General features: G+C 43.4%; 1 protein-coding gene across 1 annotated transcript; it reads right to left on the bottom strand.

Moving 5' to 3' along the window:
- Positions 1–6,510: 6,510 nt before the first annotated feature.
- On the bottom strand, positions 6,511–7,915 carry LOC131285763 (carbohydrate sulfotransferase 11-like). Its single transcript, XM_058314619.1, has 2 exons — positions 7,237–7,915; positions 6,511–6,959 (listed from the first exon to the last, which is right to left on the bottom strand). Exons 1-2 carry the CDS (start codon positions 7,913–7,915, stop codon positions 6,511–6,513), a joined length of 1,128 nt encoding a protein of 375 aa, XP_058170602.1.
- Between the last annotated feature and the right edge of the window lie 3,058 nt (positions 7,916–10,973).

Genomic DNA, 10,973 nt, shown 5'->3' with positions numbered 1-10,973 from the left:
AAACAACATCGTGCCCCGCACGGGACCGTCAATATTGCAAAACAACCCCGGCATGACAGGGGATGAAGAAATTGTGCTGACAAACAACAAACCGGGGGCCAGCTTTATCGCTCGCATTTCTTATCGACGCGAAGAATGCGAATGTGAGTTTAAAATTTCCCGGATTTAAGACCGATGCCGACCCAATGGCGTGCGCGTTCGGGTGATTGATTGTGAGTGAACGCAACCAAAAAGCAACAACTTTTGCCTAGCCCTAGGGCAGTTCCCAAAGCGGCACGGGTACACCGTAATGAGCTCGCAGACGCTTACTTTTAATTAGCAGAATACGTGGTCGGGTGCGATCGGGTCGATTCTAACTGGCACAAGCTGCCACCCCGTGGTTGATCAGGAAAAAAAAGCATTACCATCTTCAGCTAACTAATGTGGTGACTGATCACTCGGCTGTATGTTTGCGGCTCACGACGTTATCAAATGTTAATTTAATTAGATAAGGTAAGGAAAGAACTATTGACCAGAAAAAAACAATCTCAAACACGAGCGGAACCATTGCGTGATGCAATCGGGTATCATTATCATCAAAGAACAGGTGCGACACTGATACCATCGAACCGCAAACGAGATTCACATAATCAGAATCTCTAGCAAGAATAACAATAGAAACCGCACTTTGAATCTATGTGTATCTTATTACAACACAACAATGAAAGCAAACAGGTTCTTAACTGTATCTAGAATTGATGCACGTATTTGTAAATTAATCTTCTTCAATTAAAACACCCTTTCAAACCAATGGAGTACTCCACTATGAGATAAATGTTATATAAACATATAAATTGTCATCATACCTTCCTACTAAGTTAACTTGTTGGGTGAAATTAAAACGCGTGCTTCTTTACCAATAAAAGAATGAAAGAGATTTTTTAACTCAACAACAACTTCATTAGTGGACTACCGCATTCAATATTCACAAACAATTTGATAACAGACCGCCAACATATGGATGGTTTGAAAACAATGAGGCTACGCATTGTGATAATTAATGAACTCTATGCGAATCAACCTTTGCTCTGTATTTTTTACTTCAATCAATTTACTCTTCCGAAGAAAAAAATCCAATTTGTTTCTTTAAAAAAACTGTTGCTTCTCGATAGTACATTTTTGTTTGTGGTGACCGTACAATAACCTTTGCATACAAATGGAAAGTGCAATACAAATTATCGCACGCTTTATTTTTGCATGTCAAAATGTCATTTTGTCAAGCGAATTGTTGATAATTGGATTTATTTTTTATTTGCAAAATTTGTTTGTCTGTGAAGCGAACTCGTCGTGTAAATAAAAAGTAAAAATGGAGTGTTTTGTTTACCGAAACATAAACGAGTCATTCAAGTTATGCTTACAAACAGAAATACTGTTTTAAATATAATTCAGTAGAATTGATTTACATTTAACTTTATGACACCAACGAAAAATTAAAAATAAAAACCGTACAAACAACTTCAATCAATTATTTCATTTTTTTTAATCCAACCAATTTAGCAAACGCTTCAATTGCTTTATTTCCCAATCAAAGACCACGGGCGGCAACTGGACCGTACAATTCACAAGTGCATGCGCCCATTTTGAGATGCGATAAGACTCCGCTCCGCCAACAGTTTTTTGCTTAATTCTGCCAATTTTTTTAATGAACATTTTATTTTTATTAGGCCCGCTTTAATTTGCAGCTCAACCTACGGCTAATGAAAGATGACCCCCCAACTTTGCTGGGGGGAGTAAGAATTAAATATAAAAAATATGGAACAGAACTTCCCTTGCCGTCACAGTTATTTTTGAACTGACGTCCCAGTACCTGTTATCGGACTCTCTCATTTAATGACCCTTAACAATAGTGTCTCCTTCCTGTCGGACTACTTCAACCGTAAAAGGGTGAGGGCGTCGAGAAGTTCAACGGCAAAAAATATATAAAGACAACCTGAGGGCAAATAAAGTGTTGTAAAAGTAACAACGTACGTTAACGCAATGGTTTCGCAGATGCTTACTGGCGGGTTCTTTCGTGCCACTTATTCTTAGCCTGCCTGTCAGGGCGCTTATCGCCCCACAAATAACCCGACAGAGTGACATAACAGCACGGTATGCGCCAGGTACTGCCCGTGAAGTGCCGGAGGTCACACACATTCCTCCCCGCTCTCGAGTATCGACAACATTGGCGGTAGCGTTTAAATTACCATCGTTATCACGGTTCAACTCCGGGCGGGAACTGGGGCAGCGAATAACTTTTCCCCATCAACCGGTACAGAGCCAGTCACAAGTTGGTGCTTGTCGATCTCTTCGAACCATTTCAAAGTTCCCATAGAGAGTGGATTCCGTTCCAAAATGGCGATAGGGCCAATAAAAATAGACAAGAGGTTGTGATCAAACAAAAGCTCTCGTGTGTTGAATGTCTCCGCGAGGAAATTGAATTCCATTTTCAAACTCTTCCATCCGGCTAGAAACTGGGAATTAACTTGAACAAGTAAAATAACAGAAATAAAATAAATAAATCTAAAACATAAACTTGAGGCGATATTGGCCGCGCGTGTGATGTATGACATCATCGAGAAGTGAGAAAGAGCACACCCATCATCAATGTCTTTCAATCGGGTATTTAATTTCGAACATTCTTTTCATCGCGAAACATAAAAGCAACGTTGATTAAAATTGGTCATTTGTACTTCTACGCATTTCTTTTGGCTTTCCAATTACAATCAATCCTACACTGAACATCCGCGGAATGTCAAATCCTGCACGTGCCGCGATTCTATGCCCCATCCCCGTGTTGGTCTGTGTTCATCGCCGAAAAATTCAATGGAGACGAATCGAATTGACAAAATAAGACTCTTACGAGCTTACCGATAGTGGACTATTTTCAATTGTGAAGTTTAAAAAAAAAGTCCTCCTGCCAAAAACGAAATGGTGCAGCGAAAAAGATGACAGCCAAATGGTGAATTTATTCCTTCTAAAGAATCCAGCTTCCTCATTCGCGCCATTTTTTCCTTTTTACGTTTCACTTGATAGTCCCATTTTTCGACCATTTTTCCACCGAACATCCAAAAAGAATCTTTTTTCATAAAAAAAAAAAATACATTGACCAACCGGACAGACGGATCCTATATATCGACAGTTCCGATGCGTTGGGAAACATGGTACAAACATGACCCAAGTCAAGAACTTTGAAAGCTTGCCGTTTTGCACTGACATTGTAGTTTAAATTAAATTCCTCTCTTTTGCTCCCTTTTGCAAGCGAAACCGAACCCAAAGAGTCGGAGAAGTAAAACATAAATCGACCCATACACCATGCACGATGGCTATGAATTCGATTTAGATTCCTATCGCTCCCTACGCCATGACAGTTTATCGGAAATGATCAGACCCACCCGATCCTGGCATTCCCTGGTAGGCCGGGTAGTCGACGGTTGATATACTGCTGGTATGTACTACGTATGGGGTTTTTCGGGAAGAACTTGAGAAAAAAAAGAAATATGCACGGGAGGATTATGGTTGACTAAATCTGCGTCATGCAGTATATTGCACTGCAACCTGCAGCTGTGTTGCAGCACTCGAAATTGGTTGCAATAGCGTTGATATTTATTGTCAAATGAAATTGATTTTATTTTCTAAGAGATATATAAACTGCAAACGGTTGTCAACTTGTCGTTTTTTGTTGCCCTTCGGAAACGAAAATGTTTCTGTATCAAATTTATCCTAACCTAACAAAGTTCATGGGGGGTGCCCATGGCGCAGCGGTAGCGCGAGGAAACACCACACCACAGGTGTGGGATCGAATCTCGAGTCTGGCACCCTCCGGTATTACGAACGGCTGACCACCGATCTATAATATACCGTCTTTCGGTCACACAAACTCTCTTCGGAGAGAGGCCTTGTCCCACTAGGGGATGTCGTGCCACATATATATATATAACAAAGTTCATTGATCAATTCGAACAGAGAAATAGTTTGAAATTGCTTAGCTAAATAATAAAGTTGCAACTCATTTGCTTTTATACTTTATATCTTGTGGGAAGCTCTACTTCCGTACATTTACTTTAATTCACATTCAGGCATCCACCAGCTCCCAACTCATAAACTTATAATAAACCTACATTTGTACAACATGCAAACTAGTTTAAACAAACCCACACGTCGTCCTTACTTGCGCTTTGCCAACACAAAGTAATATTTCGTGTAACCAGTCCACATACATATGCATAACACACCCACACTGAAAGAGGTGAAAAGTGCATCCGTCCTATCCGGTATTTCTGACGTGCTCGTCGTTTATTGTGGCTTTACCGAAGCGTGCTGGATGATGGAATTTTCCGTTTTCCCCTCTAGCAACCCGCCCCAAATGTTGGTTTCCGTTCCGTGGCAAAAGCGGGGATAGAGTTTCGAAATTTCCGCCCGGGCTGGAGATGGTTGTTGTTTATATTTCAGCCCAATCTTCTACGGGCTCACGTAGTACAGCAAAATGGCTATCCTTGCCTGACACCGGCCGAAAGATATGATGAAGTTCAGCGGTGAGTTCTTCCATCAACTTGCTAACAATTTCTGCCACAACTGGAGGATGCGTTGACGCTGGGCAGTAAATTACAACGACCACAAGGTGGTTATACACCGACGAATGTCCGACAGTTCTTAGGTATGGGATGTAAAGTTTCCTTCGAACCTTCCTCCGAACCCAGGCCGCCATTCCGCTCATGAAACTTGAGCAAATATTTGCAACATCATTGCAATGCACAACTCATCTTCGGTGATTAGAGTTCAAAATTCTGGTTCTTACTGTTGCAATGAACCACGCGCTAATTGCAAACCCTACCACCCCGTATTATTGCAGCACATGATGATTTATGACAAATCGTAGCGCCCGAGGATTGTTTGGGTTTGAATGCGTGCATTAACATAAATTAAACATGCAACGATGGCATTAAGCAATGTTACACAGCTTGAAACTATTCGCAGCAACCGACGAGGAAAATGTTCGTCCTCCAGACAGTTGCCTTATCTCTCGCATTGTCCAATCCATCTCGCTTCGCTGAAAATATAAAACATTTCTCTTCCCATCCGTTTGCTCGTCCTCTGTTTGTTCGATAATTTTCCTAAGGGGTCATAATCGGGATGGTTTAAAGACAGCTGCTTGTTGACGATAGATGCATAATTAATGTCAGTTTAATCGATCACTCGTTGAGCGGCAGAGACTTTTGTTAATGTTCACATTTGCATAATCGACGAAATCTTAATCACGATAATGCAAATGAGACAAAAAAACAGTAAAACGGGTTATTTGGAGATGTTTGAGCGTTTTAATTTGTTTTTATACATAAATAAGGATTAGTATTTATGCATGCATTTTGGATGATTTTAACATGCAATTACGAAGTGAACAAGCGTATGTAACCAGCGTCAACAAAATCTATCTTCCTCAAAACTTCAAAGAGACATTTTCGAATAGTTATATTTTCACTCAAGTGCATATTTGATTTGTTTAAAGTGTCTAAACCAAATTGTACAACCACGCGCTTATGCATTCCAATCGAGAATGTGAGAAGAAATCAACACTGGTAAAAGCACAATCTTTATGCAAAAAGTGAGAAAACTGGTGGCGCTCTGGTTAGTAATTTTTCCATCCCGATTTGCATTTTCAAGGATTTGCAAGCATTTGAGCCGAGGTGCGAGGCTTTTCCCCAGACAGAAGCAGCACAAAGAGACACTCCTACGCTCGAGTAATTCTTATGCATGAAAAGCATTCTATGCTGCGCGGAACAAAAGGAATGATGAGCGTAGCACGATGGTATAAAGCGGAGATTTTCCTGAATCACCGCTCGCCAAGTGTTCTGCACGAAGAAGGGATATGATTCCATTCCTTTTTCCACCGCTCGTATGGAGTTTCGTTTGTAAGCGTTTACAGATATTCACAAACGCAAGTGTTACCGAAACAACCAGGTATTTAAATATGCTGTTGTTGTGATGAATCAGAGTTAACAACATGGAAAGTGTCGGGTCTGGTGATTTGTTGCTTTTCTCAGGTTAGAAAACACAATATGATATTACAAGGATGAGTTCATCTGGGTAAAATTAAGGTCTTGATTTTAAAATTGTTGAAAGAAATGAAAAATTTATGTGAATAAATTCGTAAACACTGTACCATAGAAAACGAGTTTTTTGTAAAACATATGATATGATTGTAGGTACTAGTAAGAACAAACTGAACAAGCAATTGGTAAATGACTAAAAACGACAACATACATTTATTCAATTGCATTTCCCAATAAAGCACAATATCTGTAGCAATCAAAACGCAGTAGGCCATGAACGTAGTAGGCAAAATAAATTGAAAACAACTAACCCGAGAAAAAACAATACCAGCTACCTCTGTGGTAACATATCTTTTTATTGCACAAAAGCATGTGCCACCTAAATAAATAACTGTATCCTACTTTCCCATCGCTGGAGAAAAAACCGTTGACTCAGTCTCGCCCATCAGTCATCGCGGAACAGTGCAAAGTATTGGCTCGCGTCATACTGGAACAACCGAAAGTCCAGCTCGTACCGGCGGTACAACCGTTCGAACTGTTCGCCACTCAGCTCCACCAAGCGAGCCATCGTGGAAGCCCGCTTCGCTTCAGGATCGCCTTGGAAGTCCCCGGCGGACGCCCGATGGTTATTTACATTCAGCCGGTGTACCTCGAACCGATCGCCGGCGCCGGGGGTTGAGGTTAGGTTGAGCCGCTGCAGCAGATAGGTGACGTCCCGCTCGTACGTTTCCAGCTTGACGATCACGGTCGGCTGCAGGAAGCACGGATCGCACAGGTTGTAGTAGGTGTTCCAGTGCGGATCCAGCACCCTGGTCTTGCGCAACACGAACTCGGTAAAGTCGCTGAAGCTCGGCACCGGCAGAGACGTGGCGTTGCCACTCTGTGTGGTCCCGGATTCAGAACCGAACCGGTTCAATAGAACGAGAGGGAGAGAAGAAAAGAACCACGTCAGCGCACATCGGCTATCGCTGTTTCGAGTCCGTTGGGCTTTGAATCGGTGCCATCAGAACTGAGGAACACGGTCAGCAATTCGCCCCGGTCACGACTCGCCAGGGGGTTTGCTGTATGGGCAAAAATGCTCCCCCCGGAAATGAGTTGTGCCAATCACCTGAATCAACCGAATTTTTTCGATCAAACACACGCACACGCGCCCTAACCTTATCGCTGGTCTCCGGTACGTCGACACCGTGCACCTCCCGGAAGATGAACCGCCGCAGGTTACGATAGTTGGCGCTCTGCGGACGTACGATCAGATCTTCGTACGCACTGACGAACCGATCGATCGGGTCACGTACCAGCAGGAACCGCACCACAGGCGATTCAGCGAACTGCTCCGGGTTCTGCTTCATCTGCTGAACTTCCGTCCGCGTTGGCACGGGATAGTACATGCGTGCCAGCGCCTTCAGATCGCTCGCCGCGTATGCGATCTTTTCTCCCGGTACACCGGCCCACCGATTGAACTGGTACATCCAGGTCGTGGAGGCCACCTTGCTGATCGAACACCAGAGCAACCCGAGCCGCGGTTGGAGGAAGTAGTTGTGAAACGGCTGCTGGTACTGTCGGGAACCACCAGATGCGGGAAAAAGATGGTCCGACCCGTTCCCAGTGGCTTCCGCGATCATGCGGCACTGTTCCTGAAGGTACCCGGAGCGCTCCTCCATGATCTCATCGACGGTTTGCTCGTAAGGCAGAGGCCACGGTAGGATCAACACCAGCACCGAGCAGGTTACCAGGATTCCCACGGCACTCCACCGGACCACGGTGCCGGTTGTGAGCGGAGTTTGATGGCCCGGTCCAACGCTTTCAGTTCGTCGACGACCCGAGCCCATCGGAGCTCGAACCTTCACCATGCGTGACACACTAGGAGCTCCAGAAACCCTGAACTTCCTGGACCACACGCTGAGCGACGCCTCGACAACGTTTTTCGACACTTTTGACGGACGGACCCTAAGCTGTACCTGCGGACCGAAAAAGAACCTCCCGTCCCGGCCGGTAGGCTGGCTCTTCTACAACTGACGAGAGGCCTATGTCGCATGTCTGGCACGACAGGCTAATTTGGAGCTGGATACCAATACTTTCCATACCGTGTCGTACGTAGCCCGGGGCTCGCCCTGGTAGGTGGTGTTGGAAGCCTCAGTGCCGAATCCGAACCAATTTATAAACAAAAATAGCTATGTGTGTGCGTGTGTGCGTGTGTGTGTTCGTTGGAAAGGTGTCCAGCAAGCGATCTTCCTCGTTAGCGCCGTGCTTGAAACGACTTTGCACGCTAACGAACGCAAACGACCGCGAAAATGGTGGCGAGAGGAGGCGAGGACACATAATAAAATAACTCTACCGCACGTGCGTGTATAGATGTCTCCTCTCATTTCGCCACCGATCCCGAGCGCCAAACTGATGTTGATTTAGCTGTTTCTTGAATTACCCTACCGTCTTTGTTATGAAGGTTCTTCCAGGCCTACGATGATCGAGGCGTTTCGTGCAAGAAACACGAAAACTGAACCGTACTCGAGTAGAACAAGAAAGCATGAACGTTTCACGCCAAGCAACGTGCGAAAGTCTGAAGTCGACTGTAACAAATGAATACCCAATAACTAGATTCTATTTTTTCTTTTCATTTTTTGTTTTGTCACAGAAAAACAAGTGTAGTCATCATCATTATAATTTGAATTGTGGTGTTTTTGTTTTCGATGCAGGGGCTCGTGTAAAGTCGATTTAATAGGCTTACTTTTTGTTGTACAAAGGTGAGAGTACAATCACCTCATAAAATATTGGCTAACGACGAGTAATGATTTAAAAATTCATCGAAAATAGAAACATCAAGCACAATACTATTTTGGTAATGTGTTACTTATTATGAAGAAGTAGGAAAGCGAAGCATTTTGTAATGTTTTATATGCATTCGCTAACGGAAAGTGGATATTTTAAAAGGTAAAATAAAATTAGTAACAGTTAGTAGTGAGTTTAAAGCTAGCAAACAAGCAGATAGAGTGGCCATTTGAAGAAAAATTACCAAAATCAACCATAAAATATGTAGAAGTTGTAACAGTATAGAGACTTCATAACAACAATGATATTGAGTATCTGAATTTTAAACTTCTACACTACTTTTTGTTAAACTTGTTTTAAAGACATCCACGATAGGTTTAATTTATTTTTTTTCCTTTTAATAATTTCTATTTGTCTAAAACAGTCTATCTGTTTTATTTTTATTTGAGTTAGATTCCTCTTGGTTGAAGAATATTGAAGTTGTGATCCAGATTTCGACGTATAAAGTATAAATGTGTAAATAAGTCACGAGTTGCCAAACTGTAAGACTGTATGAATTAGAAAATCTCAAATCTCTAGGCATGAATGCCTTCGTTTAACCATATTTTGAAAATCTAGACATTAGGATGTTAAGACTTCCGAAAATGGATAAACAAAAGGATACCTAAATTACGGAAGTAATTTTAGCAAAGATGGCGCCCACTGTTCACTTCGCAAGTTCCATAATAAATCGTGCGGTTTAACTTTACAACAAGCGCGCGCTTCCAAGTATGCTGGTAAATTATTGGCCACAACAATTTGCCGCCAGCTTCTCACAACACCCACGTCACGTTGGTAATGCGATTTTCAATTGCTGCTCTTTAGCAGCCACATGCCAGCAGCGGCGTCGTTGGCAAGTGGATCCATCCCAACCCTGCAGCGCGTCCTTTCGAGCACACTTTTGTGCGAGTGCGAGAAACACAATTGCTGCTGGTACCATTTAACCACCAACGATCCGACAATTTGCAGCGCAAGAAAAAAGCTGGAAACCATGTCACTTGAGGATGGTTTCCACGAAAATTTCCACCATCAGCTCACGGACTTGCTCTTGCAGCCCTATACCTTGAGAGCCTATTTTCCCACGCTCAGCAACGGGGCCCGCCCGTGTTGCCAAGGAACTGTCACCAGAGGCTGCGGTTCCACACCAGGGCGCACCGCACTCAAGCGGACCTCAAGACGTTCGTTATTGTTCGCCAGTAGTGCATTTCCCAGGAAAATTCCTCAAGTACTCAACTATGCCGGCAGCAAAGTTGTGCCCCTTTGAAGCATGTTTCAAAGGGCCGAAGGGAGAAGGAAGAGATCCCATTATACAACTTTCAGGGCTGAGCTGCAAAGACATTGCATGCCGGTGTATCACTGCACTAAAAGCTGCACAGCCGCCTCCCTCTCCAAACGGGGAGCTTTTCCGATCGGAACATAAATTCGATCCGAAAGGATTCACTTGTCTGTTGTTGTGCCAGGTCTTAGGACTGGTTGGACTCGGTGTGCGGTTTCGGTGCAGCAAGCCGAACGTCGAGTAATAAATCTTGCACATGAGATTTTGCGTCCAATTTTCAAACGAGCACAGTACGAGGGAGGGAAAAACAAAAGTATCGGGACGAATGCAGGAATTTCCACCCGCAAACACTCGGTCTGACAGCGTTGCTCGTCTTTGTGTAACATAAAACTTCGTCTATATTTTCTCCTTCCCTCGAGTTCAACCTGAAAGAGTTGTTATTCCGAGGTGGGAGTTGCGACGGGATTTAAAGGATAACGTTTCCTGTGCACCTTGGAAAAAAGGATTCCATGTAGGTCGTTAGTATTAAACAGTGCAACGCGTTCAGGAGATGGAAAACAATATAAAGTGCAATCGGTATCAGATGTAGCAAAACAGGTACGACGATGTAGCTCTTAAACATCTCTAAACCCGCAAAGCTCGACGCAGACGGTTGCGAAGCACATAATTGATTTGCTGCAATCCATAATTCATTAGTGCGAGATGCAAGCGCAGTGTACTTCCATACCATCGAGGTACTGGTCTGATATACCGCGGTATAGAGTGACGCTACTCTAGAGGGAACTTCTGAATGCTTGAAGATGAAGATCCTAGAACAATGCTGCAAT

The sequence above is a fragment of the Anopheles ziemanni genome, chromosome 3 (assembly GCF_943734765.1).
Source record: "Anopheles ziemanni chromosome 3, idAnoZiCoDA_A2_x.2, whole genome shotgun sequence".
NCBI lineage: Eukaryota > Metazoa > Arthropoda > Insecta > Diptera > Culicidae > Anopheles > Anopheles ziemanni.
The sequence above is the reverse complement of the archived record's forward strand: the minus strand, read 5'-3'. Positions and strand labels throughout refer to the sequence as shown.

Excerpts from the sequence above, each read along its gene's own strand:
- LOC131285763 (XM_058314619.1), bottom strand. The coding sequence starts at position 7,915 with ATGGTGAAGGTTCGAGCTCCGATGGGCTCGGGTCGTCGACGAACTGAA. Across the intron at positions 6,960-7,236 it reads GCACGGTGTCGACGTACCGG|CCGGGACCACACAGAGTGGC; the intron begins AGACCAGCGATA and ends TCGGTTCTGAAT.